The 13,589-nt window shown below is 44.4% G+C and overlaps 1 protein-coding gene across 4 annotated transcripts in view; it reads right to left on the bottom strand.

Moving 5' to 3' along the window:
• Bicc1 (BicC family RNA binding protein 1) overlaps positions 1 to 13,589 on the bottom strand; it is a 214,439-nt gene that overhangs the window by 131,127 nt on the left and 69,723 nt on the right. For all 4 annotated transcript variants that reach the window (XM_050140516.1, XM_050140524.1, XM_050140534.1 and 1 more), the window contains exon 2: positions 5,784 to 5,830. In XM_050140516.1, the coding sequence (XP_049996473.1) occupies positions 5,784 to 5,830 (47 nt within the window). The remainder of the gene's footprint in view (positions 1 to 5,783; positions 5,831 to 13,589) is intronic.

The following is a 13,589-nucleotide window of genomic DNA, read 5'->3' as shown; positions in this document are numbered from 1 at the left end:
CAACATAAATTTTATCACCTCTACCACCACAACTAAAAACTAAGGTTGTCCCATTTAAGGCAATTAATTTACCTACTTGTTTTGGGGTTCAGGGGACCAAGCTTTCCTTTAAGGTCCACACTGTCTAACTTTCCAGTTTCCAATGTCAAAACAATCTGTGTTCCTAAAAGGCAGGAGTCTGGGGGTGATACAGAAATTCATCATTAGCCCAGGAGTATCTCTTTCAAGTTAGCCACATCATTAGCTCTTGCAGCAAGGCACAGCTTATTGGTCAATTTCCAAAGAGACAGCCAATATGTGATTTCAATTACAAAATGCTCCTTTATTTAAAATATGTGATGTATGAATACTTTGGGAAGGGTTCTATGGATACCCCAGTGCCGAGGGACTTCTTGATGTAGCCATTAAAGGCTACAGAGATGCCAGATGGACTTCATCTTCTTCAGCCATCAGGACACAAGCACCTAATAGCCTTTGGCTCTGGTGGGTCACAATGAGAATACATCAGGGCGCCCAAACCCACCTTATACACTGTAAGGTATTTCCTTGCCAAGAATGGTATGATGAGGATCATTTTCACAAGGGGAAAGATGAAAAGGACACAGGATAGACAATGAGTAAGCCATGAATAATTGCCTCCCCCTGTAAAAAAAAAACCACAAGGAAAAAAAAACAACCTGGAAGATCATTTCCATGTGTTGAGATGAAAGTTGCTATTAGGCGTGGCAAAGGAACTAGAGGGAGCCTTGATAAACTGAGCCACTCCCTCCTTTGTAAAGAAGAGACAGAGCCAAGGAACAGAAGACAAAGTTGCTAGAGAACTTTGTAAAACATGCTTTCTCTCTCTCTCTCTCTCTCTCTCTCTCTCTCTCTCTCTCTCTCACACACACACACACACACACACACACACACACACCACGAATGCATCTAATGCAAATAGTTGAATCTATAGCCCTGTCAATACTGAAAATCACTTTCACATACACATGTAAAGACAAAAATTCCATATCCCCTATTGCTAGGAGACATAGCCATGGTCACCCTCATAGATTCCTGAGAGTTTCCATGAGATGAGTTCTAAATTTCTAGCTCATGGTCAAAGATGCCCCTGGACTCCAGCTGTCTCTCCTAGTGCTCTCTCCCTCCATCCTCCTCCAACCTGATTCCTCCTCTTCTTATCCCCCACTCCTTTCAATCCCCTCCCACTATTCAGTAGCAATGTCCACTCTAAGTGACCATCTCCTGTAATCAGTCAAGACTTCTAGTGGAGGAACTGGGACATCAACCCAGCCGCAAGCCCTTCAACCTATAATATGCTCTGCCTGTAAGATATGCTGGGGTAAAGATGGCACAGACAATGTGGGAGTGATCAACTAATGACTGGCCCTGGTGCAGATCCATCCCTTGAGAAGAAGCTGTTTCAGCCAGTAGCTTAGCAGAGTAGAGCAAAGTGGGAATTTCAAGCAGACAGAGGAGGAGAGAAGGCAGAGTCAGGAAGAAGCCATGCAACCGCAGCAGAAGACAGATGCTGGACATTGGACAGAAACTTGCTGGTAGGCCACAACCATGTGGCGATACATAGATTAATAGAAATGGGCTAATTTAAGATGTAAGAGCTAGTTAAAAATACGTCTAAGCTATTGGCCAAACAGTACTGCAATTATGATGTAGGTGATTTCATTGGTTAATAAAGAAACTGCCTTGGCCCATTTGATAGGCCAGCCCTTAGGTGGGTGGAGTAGACAGAACAGAATTCTGGGAGAAAGAAAGCCAAGTCAGGCGGATGCCATGCCTCTCCTCTCCAGGCAGTCGCATAGCTCTCCTCTCCGAGATGGATGCAGGTTAAGATCTTACCGGTAAGCCACCACCTCGTGGTGCTACCCAGATTATTAGATATGGGTTAATCAAGATGTGAGAGTTAGCCAGTAAGAGGCTAGAGCTAATGGGCCAAGCAGCGTTTAGAAGAATACAGTTTCCGTGTAATTATTTTGGGTAAAGCTAGCCAGGTGGCGGGATGCAGCCCGCTGTGGATATTACAACACAATTAATACAGTTGCTGTGTGTTTATTTTGGGTATGGGCAGCAGGGAAATGAACAAAAGGCCTCTGCTAACAGGAGCTCATCCCTGAGGGCTAGGATACCCCAGAGACCTAGGATAGAACCTAACATGACTGGGGAAAAAAAAGTCAATGAAATGATTCCTAATTATATTCTGCTATACTCATAGTATGATGCCTCGTTCAACTGTCATCAGAGAGTCTTCACCAGCAACTGATGGAAACAGATGCAAACCCACCAGTCAAACATTAGGCCAAGTCCTGGGAATCCTGCAGAAGGGGGAGAGGAAGCTCCTGTAGGAGCCAGAGGGGTCAAGGACACCTCAATAAAACTCACAAAACCAACTAGCCTGGGCTCAGAGGGACTCACAGAGTCTGAACAACAAGCAGGGAGCCTTCATGGGACTAACCTAGGATCTCTGCATATATGTTACAGTTGTATAAACTTGGTCTTCTTGTGAAACTCCTAAGAGTGAGAGCAGGGGACCTATTTCTCCCACCAGATGGCCTCATCCAGCCTTAAGAGAAGAGGAGGTGCCTAGTCTCACTGGAACTTGATACACTGTGGCTGGCTGATATCCATAGAAGGCCTGCCCATATCTGAAGAGAGACAGAGGAAGAGTGGAGGAGGGGAAGAAGTGGGAGAAGGAGAGGGGAAACTTTGGTTGGGATGTAAAAACAAAAAAATTAAATATAAAGCTTTTTAAAAAGATATCTACAGATCTCTTTCAACATAATATATGAGATCACAGGTTAATTCACTTCCTTGTTCACATTCATGACATTTTTATTCTAGACAATTTTGAGATGACTTAACAATAACAAGAGAGAAAAGAATAAATGACAGGCAGTTGAAATCTGTCAATCAAACTGAATATACAAATTTAATAAACAGCATTTGCTATTTCAGTCATTTTCTCTGTGACTGAAAAATTTTCGCCAAAATCATTTCCTCCATTAAAAGGTGAAGAGGTTTAAGTTTATCCCTCAAGAATGCTATACACTGAATTCCTAACCCCTGGGATCCTATTTAGAAACACAGTCACTTCAAAAGTAATAAGTTAAGATGTCACCATAGAGAGAAGAGGAAGCAGAGCTCCTAATCTCCTATGAAGAATGTGCTGGCTAGTTTTATATCAACTTGATACAAGTTATAGTCATATGAGAGAAGGGAACCTCAAGTAAGAAACAACCTCCATAAAACAGGCTGTAGACAAGCCTATATTCTCTTAGAGGTTGATGTGGGAGGGTCCAACATCTGACTGAAGGTGTCGTCACACCCCTGGGCAGGGGGATGCTCTAAATAAGCAGGCTGACTGAACCAAAATGATCAGGCCAGTAAGCAGCGCTCCTGCATGGTTTCTGCATCAGCTCCAGCCTCCAGGTTCCTGCCTGTGTGAGCTCTTGACTTAAATACCATCGATGATGAACTGTGATGTAGAAATGTCAGCAAAAATAAATCCTTCCCTTCCCAAGTTGCCTTCGGTCATGGTGTTTGATCACAGCACACCAGTAACCCTAAAGACAGAAACTGGTAACGGGGTAACAGGGTTTTGCTGTGACAGACCTGACCAAGTTTCAGGGAGGATTGCAGAAGGACTCTGGAACTTTGGTCTAGAAAAGCCACTGAGTAGTCAATGCCTGGTGAGCTGTTCTGTAGGAACTTAGAAGATGAAATATTGAGAGATCTGCAGATGATGGAGACCTGGTTTGGGAAGCTTTAGAGGGAAGCAGGGACTATCAGAGCTGTTTGATATTTTGAGTTAAGAATGCACGGTTCTGGTCAGGTGGGGCTGAAGAATCAGCAGGGATTAACAAGAGACCAGTATCACTGAAGTGAAGTCTTCTGGGAAGGACCAGCACACAGAAGTCCTATTGTAGTATCTAGCTGTATCTAGTGCTGGAAGCTGAACACATCAAAAGAGTCCCCCCAGATTGTACTGGTTTTGAAGGTATGAAGGGCTCATGGGGAGCAGTTGAGGCTTGGCACCGTGAGAGGTCAGAGGGGGTCATTGGTGAAGCTGTAGCTTCAGTGACGTCCTAGGGCTGAAGGGGTTATAGAGAGAAGCTAAGGCTTGGTACCAGGTGGAAGGGTAGAGTCCCTGAGGGGAGCCCAGGAGAGATTATTAGAAAAGATTCAGCCCCCAGCACTTTGGAGCTGCCCGTACCATGGGACTATGGCCAAGGACAGCAGCAGTCATGGAGTAAAGCCATCCTGAGCCTATGAGACAAGCTGTGTGTGCTGTGACCAAGCTTCTGGAGGAGCCCAGGAGATCATGAAGGAAACCCAGACACTGGAATCTTAGTTATTGATACTATTTGTCTTAGTTAAGGTTTCTACTGCTGTAAAGGGACACCATGACCATGGCAACTCTTATAGAGGAACACATTTAACTGAGGTGGAAGCTTACATTTTCAGAAGTTGTCCGTTATCATCATGGCGGGGAGAATGGCAGCCTACAGGCAGACATGGGGCTGGCTACATCTTTATCAGAAGGCAACAAAGAGTGGACTTTCCCATTGGGTGTGGCTTGAGCATATATGAGCCCTCAAACCTGCCTCCTTAGTGTCATAATTCCTCCAACAAGACCACACCTACTCCAACAAGGCTACGCCTCCTAATAGTGCCACTCCCTATGAGATGAAGGGGGCCAGTTACATTCAAACTACCACACTGTTGGAGTTGGGTTTTGCTTTAACTTGATTGTGACTGGGGCCTGGTTCCTCCCTCTTGAAAGAAGGAAGGCAGGCCCATAAGCAGCCCTCCTCCATGGCCTCTGCACCAGCTCCTGCCTCCAGGTCCCCGCCCTGTGTTGAGCTCCTGCTTTGACCGTACATGCATGAGCATGCCAGCAGGTGCCACACAGTCCTCTAAGGAAGCACGCTTGCCCAGCTGGTTTGGGTCTCTCTAGCACATAGGCTACAGAAGGTAAGAAAGAATATTTTCAACATGAAGAGCCGATTTGAGCCCCAGATGTGAGGAAGCCTGTTTTTAAAACCCTTGGATGGAAACACAGATGAACAACAAACTTGACACCCCCACCCCACCACCAAAAACAGACTGCCCGGGAGACAAGAGAATGGAGACTCTCCAACGACCCTCTCCAGAACTGCTTAACCTCATGGGCAGCCCCAGCACCCCCTGCCATGGCTGCCTCTCCAGACATGGTTTCTGAATCAAACACGGGGGTATGAGTGCAAAAAAGGATAAAATGTAGAAAATTATAGACTACAATCCATCTTTTCAAAAGAAAAGTCATCCTCCCATATGAAAGATATCTGAAGGACGAGAACTCAGAATTATCAGCCAACATTCCTAATATCTCACCATTGTCTCCACTGGGTCTGACCATAGTTCCCCTTGGTGCATGCATGACTAGCCCAACTGGCCTCACTGAAGGCCAGAACCTTCAGGGGATGGTCAGGAAAGAACGGGCATGGTAGCCAATGACAACCAAGCAGGTTTCAAGAGACACCTTGCATTGGTTACAGACCCCACCCATGTTATGCTCACCACAAAGATGGACAGCTTTTCAGGACACCCACCCACCTCTAGGCCAGACATGGCTTGGGTGGGAGGATCTGGAGTACAGCAAAGCAAACAGACAGGGCAGGTCTGTGTTGAAATGGGTATGAAAAATCAGCCCGCCATCTCTGATGGAGCTGCGGACCCAAGGCTATTTCCCCATGCATGCCCAAGCCAGACGAGAGTGAGACATCACTCACCTTCTGAAAAAAGTCTTCCCCGCTTCTGCCTTTTCCTTCAGCGGCAGCTGTGAATAAATAAAAGAGAAAATGTACACATTTAAAATACTTTCTTCATTTCAATGCATAAATATTCAAAACCCTAGAAAACCAGTGCTATGAACGCAAAGGTAAAAACAGCGCCACCCTGGCCTCATCTGGGATGCAAAGTGAATGAAGCATGAGGTATGAAATCTCATCAATTACACGGCATTGGATTAAGTGAAGACCCACGAGTCCCTGTCTCCATGCTGAGATGATAGTGGCCCTGCCCTTCCACGGTAACAAAGCTGCAAGAATGAACCCCGAGAGCAAAGCCATAGTCTGTGTTCCCCACACTTCCCAGCTGTAATGGATCGCAGGCATCAGGGCACATCCGGCATTGCCCACTTCTAAGCTGGTTAAGTTTTATGCTCGTGTGAACTGCAGTTTCCAGGAAGAAAAATGTTATGCCTATATTGGCTATTTTGGCTAGAACTAATTTAATGTTGAGACTTGCAAAGTTTGGGTTATCTTTAAATCCTATTAATCCACTGATCATCCTATGTCTGACCTAACATCCTTGTGATTATTGGGGTGACGCCTTTCGTGATGTATCAACTTAGATTCCACCAACCCCAACCAAAGAATGTTCTCAGATAGCATCTGAGACCATAGCAGAGATTCCCCCCTTTGATGTAACCCATCCACCAAAGCACTTGAGATGGTATTTTGGTAACAGGTGTTGGTTCTGTAACTACAAAGAACTTCATGAAACCATTTCCTGGGGCAGCCTGAATCCATGTTCCGAGGTTAAGTCACTCATGTTCAGTTTGAGAATAAACTTACTCTCTCTGAGGTGAGGGCCGTGCTTTATGTCAATAGTAAATGCTGTCTGGGGATCTCAGCTGATCTCTCCCACTATTTTAACCCCCTCTTCCATTCACCCACACGAGGGGAAACAGAGCAATGTAAGAATAAGCAATGATGGCAGAGGTCAAGGCCAACAGTAACCCTCACGTGAGATAAAGGGATTGGTACAGCGAGAACACAGTCCCATTTTAAACTTCATGTGAGTTGCCTAGAGCCCCTTCCTAGCTATAGGCAGTCAAAAACAGGAAGCCCAAGTCCCCCGCCTGTGTCCTGAAACATCCTGTGACCTGCAGACATTTTAACGGGGCTGTGGTGGTAAGTGGAGAATTTGAGAGGAGGGAAGGGACAGAGCGAACAGCACATTGTTGTCAAGTCTCAAGCTGAATCTTTTCCAATGGAGATGCAAGGATGGAGTCATAGATAACCGGATAGGCAAAGTCTCAGAAGCAGAGCACTGAAGTCCACAAGATACGGTGAACCAAACACCTGCTCTGTGTAGCCTGTTTGCATGTGTTTGTGCATATAATGTGTATATGTGCACACATATGTATTTATATGCATGTGTCCATTTAACCACACACACATGTGTAATGTGCTTATGGATAGGTGCGTGCACATGCATTGGTGTTTGTGTATGAGGATATGTGTATGTGTGTATATGCGGGTGTATGTACAGATGAATGCATACACACGCGTGTATATATGCTTATGTGCATGTGGAATGACGTGTTTTCACAGGCACATGCCCACAGCACTTTTTTAAAAAATATTTATTTATTTATTTATTTATTTATTTATTATATATAAAATATTCTTTCTGTGTGTATGCCTGAGCCACCATATGGTTGCTGGGAATTGAACCCAGGACCTTTGGAAGAGCAGGCAATGCCCTTCACCACTGAGCCATCTCTCCAGCCCCCTGCCCCAGCACTTTTTAAAATGATGTAAAAAGTAAGAAGTGGGACGGAGCTATCCCTGAAGAATGACACTTTGTCATTAAGTTTTGACAAACACCTGCTACGAATCTGACGGGTGGAAGCAACAACTGATAAAATTTAAACTTTTCTTTCTTCAACTCAAATCTCACAGCTACCTATGTGTAAGTGATTATTTTTACCAACATTTTTTTTACCAAAACAACAAAACTCCCAGAATATACATGCCTGGGAGTTCTGAAGACAATTAGAGGAAACATACTGAAATACGAGCTAAGAAGAAATAAAAATATTTAGTGTGTGATGGGGTTGAAATAATAAAGATGCCCATGTCCTACCCTCTGGGATTTGAGGTTATGTGATCATCAATAGATCAGCAACCTGAGACAGAAAGAGCGCCCTGGGTTGTCTGAATAGGCCAATGTCACCACATCCTTGTAATAACGAAATAGGAGGGTCAGAATGCACAACAGCATGACAACAAAGGAGATGGGAAGACACAAATGTAGAAGTCAGAAAAGAGGAGGTGGGGGCCACCAGAGAAAGAATACATGTGACTTCCAGAATTGGAAATCAAAGAAGGGCAGGATTCCTACAGCCTTTGGGGGTGACGGCTGCTAACACCTTAACTTCAGGGAGATCCACTGCAAACTTCTAACCTCAGAACTGTAAGATGACAAATGAAATCCATGCTGGGCCGCTAGAATGGTGGCAGTTTGCCACATCAGCCACCGACACTAATCCTTTCTACTCCCTTACTGTACCAATCCCACGCAGTCAATGCACACTCAGCAGACGCTGCCACGGAGAAAGCCTCTGTGCTCTATGGAGTAAGCTGTCTCACTTGGAGATAGGTCAATACTAAAGCACTAAAAGAAGTAAAACTGAATTCTAAACAACTGGTCGACCCCAGCTGGAGAGTCTGAAGGGTTTTCTCCAGCAGAATAAAACGGACATCCAAACCTAAGGACATAAACCAAACAGCCAGTGTTCTTGGTGACATATCTGCCGAGTCAGTACAAAGTCTTTACTCGAGGCTAAAAAGGGTTGAAAAGGAATGTACTCACTGACACTTTCATGGAAATAAAGGAGCAAAGAAGCAAATACAGCAAGTTTTGAAAGAAAATTGACATTCAAGAGTTTCTTGGGGTAGGAATATGTAGCATTTCAAATATTTTCCTAAGTCCATATGGCGGGGGGGGGGGGGGAGCTTTGACTGGATGTACTTCTACACCACAAGAATCCCCAAGCGTCAGCTCCCTGAAGCAAAGGCCTTCTACTATAGGTGTTCCTTTCAGGACACGCCTCTACTCAGGACAAGCTCTCCAGGACAGAACCTCAAAGTACATCCAAACAACAACAGGAAAATTTCTGTAATTAGGACCAAAATAGAATGAACCAGGTTTTGGAACTGGGGAGGACACCAAAATTTAACCAAAAACACATATTGTTAGCACGCCTGGGGTTTGCAAAGAAATAGCAGGCTGGGGAACCACAAACAGATGTTCACTGCCCCTTTTGACTTTGAACGCTTATGTGAAACACCCCCACCCCAGTCTACAAGGCCACAGACAGACGGGCGATGTGCAGGTACTACCACACCCTGGCTATGCCAACTCTTCCCTGCATATCAACCCCTAACATAAAGCTTAATCTATAAATTCAACAGAGTAAGAGATTAACAATTAACAGGTAATAATAAAAGGAACAATTAAAAACCACACTACGACTAAATTTATTGTAGCAAGTATGATCCATCAATACCTTCTGATTGTACTCAAGCCTCTTGCAATGACATGGACTGTCACAACACCCGGGTGAGGTGATAAAGCCAGGTGAATGCTGTGGGCCTTGTCATGCAGCATTAAGCTACTGCTTCAGGGTCCTCAAGTGTAAGCTCTGTGGAACTTGAGTCTACCTGACAACCGAGATGGTGGTCTCCAACTGGTGGGTTGTGCATATGGTGTGGACATACCAGAAAAAAAAACAGTATTATTCATATCCCAAGAAGGGTCATGCCACTCAGATGGGCATGCAATTCAAAACTTAAATGTTATCTATTTCTAGAATATCCCGTGTGGAATTTCCAGATCATAGATAGTCAGAAATAACTGAAACTACAGTAAGGGAAGGGAACTGTACAAGAAAATACAGATGAACCTGGCTCTCCTGAACTTCTGATGTGTGTGTTTCCTAAGCTACTACAGTCAAGGCAAAACACTCTGGTTGGATTCTTGGTTGCATCACTGTCTCAGATGCCACCTAGGGCTCATCTACTCCTGTCACTTCCTAAGAAGTATCTGTACTTCAGCCTCAGGTCACTGGGTCTCTTTGGGGACTTTGACTCTCAGAAACACAACTGTCAAGGCTGTAGACATCCATCGAGAGAGGACATTTCCTGTCTTCTTGTTCCTCAAACAAACCCTTCAGAGTTCCAACTCAGAGTCTCCCTCTCAAATGCAGCCTACATCCACAGTATGAAAACCCCAAATGGCTGCCAAGGAGTTACAGTTGGAGGGGAGAGTAGTGAGATCAACATGGAATATTTTTCTCGGTGTAAACTCAGACATTTGACATGTTGATTCCATAGACCCAGGGAAGAACAGAGATTGCTACTTTCAGTTCACAAATATCTGGGTCCTGTGCCAAGGAAAAGAAACAGTCAAGTCCCAACCCTTATCCAGTTTACACCCCTAACCATGGAAGAGCCAAAGCCACCCATCCAGTGAGGCAAAACCAAAACCACAACTCAGCTCTAGCAACAACCTTCCCAAAGACCTCTGCAAACCCCAGTGCTGTCCAGATTACACTTTACATGGCTTGATTATTTCTCTTCTTGTAATAGAAGCTAAGTCCTTCTGCTCTCTCCCCACAGGGGAGCAGGGCAGCTACCGCTAGCACTGAGAAGGAAAGAGAAAGACTTTGGGAGGGCCACCAGAGAGCTGGATTCCAAGGGAAAAAATAAGAAACACAATACCATCATGACCCAGAGCATTTCGTTATGTTTGGACAGGAAGATGTTGCCTATAAAATAAGCCGAGCTATGGTCTGTGCTGTGGGGCTGCTCAAATGCTGAAGTCTTTGTTATATGATGTGGAGACATCGACTCTCCCTTGGGTCTGCAAACTTACACATGGAGACTTCTTTGTCCCTCTCCCCCACGATAACATGGAAAGTGCATCATAATTTAATGCTGTGTTTTATTAAGTCACTCTTTTTAGGATCACTCTGGCATGATGTTCCCAGTTGGATTTTTAAAACCTTGGTATTTTCCTGGGCAACAAAAACAGCTGTCTCTCTTCTCCTCTCCCTGACACACGACACCAGGAACAAATTCCTTTGGTACTACTGAAATATGGCCGGCTGAACATGCAGGTAATCAGTTTTGTGTTTTGAGCTGAACGATTCATTTTTATGTTTATTATAATTTCTCCAAGGCTCTGCCATGTTTTATTTCATATTTTTGCCTCACAAGAAATATGGGATGGCAAAGCCCATGCCAATAAAAGCGGCAGAAGTTGGGACAGGTGTAAACTATTACCAGAGCTGCCCCCCAACTCCTGAGCGCTCCTGGGTAATTACTCAATTAAATGGGGTGGGATCCTGTTTGAAAGTCTGCCTAGGGCTCAAAAAAACTTCTGTTTAAATATCATTTTTCTTTCCAACTGCTTTTCTTTCATAGCATTAGATGCTTCGTGGACCAAAATCGAAAAATGCAAGGATGAGAAAATTTTAGATTTAAAACACAAGGTCAAATATCTTTCAACATTACCTAGACAAACAAAATGTGAGACCCAATAAAAGCGTGAATTAAAAACAACAATTGTGGTTCAGCAAGATGGCTCAGTGGGTGAAAATGATAACCACCAAGATTGAGGATCTGAGTTTGATCTCTGGGACCCACGAGATAGAAGGAGAGAAAGGACACACACAAGTTGTCCTCTAACTTCTACGAGCATACCGTGGTTTGCACCACAAAAGCATACACACAAAAATACAAATGTCATGATATTTTTAAATACGTGTAAAATGATGTTTGTCAAATTTATACATCCCCTTTGCCCAACTTTCAAATGGACGTGTGAGAAGTATGTGCAAGGATGTGTCTGAGTATGGGCGAATGTATGCCACACCACGCATACGGAGGTCAGAGGACCACCTCAGACGAGAGTCGCCTTGCTTCAGATAGGGACTTTGTGATGTTTTGCTATTGAGTCCGCCTTTTGTTTTGCTATTGAAACTGATGGGTCTGAGAGTTTCTAGGGATTCTCTGTTTCCCATGTAAGAGCACTGAAGTTTGAGACTACCATGCCCTGGTTTACGTGGGTTCCAAGGATCTGAATTCCGATCCTCACACTACAAAGCAAAGCATTTTACCTGCTGAGCCAACTCCCAAGCCCTGTCTTTAAGCCCATTGCATTAATTTTTGTGTTTTTGTTTTTGCTTTGAACACAATATACTATAGCATACACGCAACTAAGTTGCCTTCTGGTTGCCAGGCAGACAAACTGTTGCTAGTCAAGAAGCCCTATTCTTGCCAAAATGCACTCAACCTGCAACATCACTTTAACTTAGGTTCTAAAGAAGTAGCGCCATACATTGTATTCTGTGTTCTAACTGCTTCCAGAAAACTTCCCTGGGAGCTGACTAGTTCTCCTCAAAGGGGAATGAGGAGACAATATAGCCAGGCTTCAGGGTCTACCTGCTTCTGCAGAGACCTGTTGTCTTGGTAAATCACACCTAGCACTGTGGACTGGTAGCAAAACACAGTAAAGCAGACATGAAGCCTATGTTTAAAGCGTGGTCCAAAGATTAATTGTGTGTTTGATTTCAAATCTCAGCAATAAAAAAGTACCATCTGAACACTGTATAACTCACCACCGCAAGAACGAAGTCTTGCCAACATCTCCCACAAAGCCTCCTACCTGATGCCCAGAGCTCACTGCAAGTAACTCAAACCCAGCTACGCTGAAGAAATTATGTAAGCGTACTAAAACAACACAAAAGAACAACAAAAAAAATATTTTTCTATTAACAGTGGCTGGGTAAAGGGTAGCCCTCTTTATATCTTTCTCTAAAACACTGGTTTATTTTTACAATTAAGTTTCTATGATCCTGGGGCAGGAAACACGGCAGATAAGCACACGTGATACTCTTGCAGAAGACCAGAGTTCAGTTCACAGCATCCACACCGGATGGCTCACACCCACCCAGTGAATCTAACTCTGGGGGGCTCTGACGCCCTCTCTGCACTCACACATACATATGCACATAGCCACACACATGTACATGTAATTTAACATAGAGTAAACCTTTTCAAAGTTTTTCTATGGTTGCAAATACAAAGAATTGGGCTGCCTTAACATAAAAGAGAAAGCACAGGGTATAGACTCAGCGTGAGTCCGTCTCGCAGATCCTCTCAGCCTTCCCTTCTAGCCTGCTTCTGTTCCTTTGTGTCAGCCTCTTTATGACAGGTCCCCCAGGGCTCACACCAGGCTGGGACTCAAGTAGGAGATTTCACCCTCTTCTTTGTCGTCTGTTATGAACACTACAGACTTACTTAGTCCTGGAGCAGCCTGCTTGCAGGAGCCCCTCTTTCAACCTCAACTCTACTCCCTGGGGACTCCACACTTGGTGTAGACCACCATTCACCTGGATACCTCAGCCTTGCTTCCTAGCCTGTCACCATTCCTCAGTGTGATCCTCTTAACAAAAGAATTCATCCTACCAGGGACACCCGCCACCCCCGGCCACTACATTTCCCTAGAATCCAGAGTGAAAAACAGCAACCAAAGAAGGAAATACCCACCCAACAAAGACAAGCTCAGATATATACAGAAAGAAATACCTCAAACAGCATACTCCTGATGCACGGGTCCCAGTGCAAAAACACAAGAAGCGCTGATACACCTTAAATCATATACTGACCTACACAGTGATAGCTGGTGACCTTAATACCCCACTCTGTCGAGCAGTCAGGTCACCAAGACAAAAATTAAGC

Source organism: Alexandromys fortis, unplaced genomic scaffold, assembly GCF_014885135.2.
Source record: "Alexandromys fortis isolate MF-2015 unplaced genomic scaffold, M_Fortis_MF-2015_v1.1 scaffold_9, whole genome shotgun sequence".
Taxonomy (NCBI): Eukaryota; Metazoa; Chordata; class Mammalia; order Rodentia; family Cricetidae; genus Alexandromys; species Alexandromys fortis.
The sequence above is the reverse complement of the archived record's forward strand: the minus strand, read 5'-3'. Positions and strand labels throughout refer to the sequence as shown.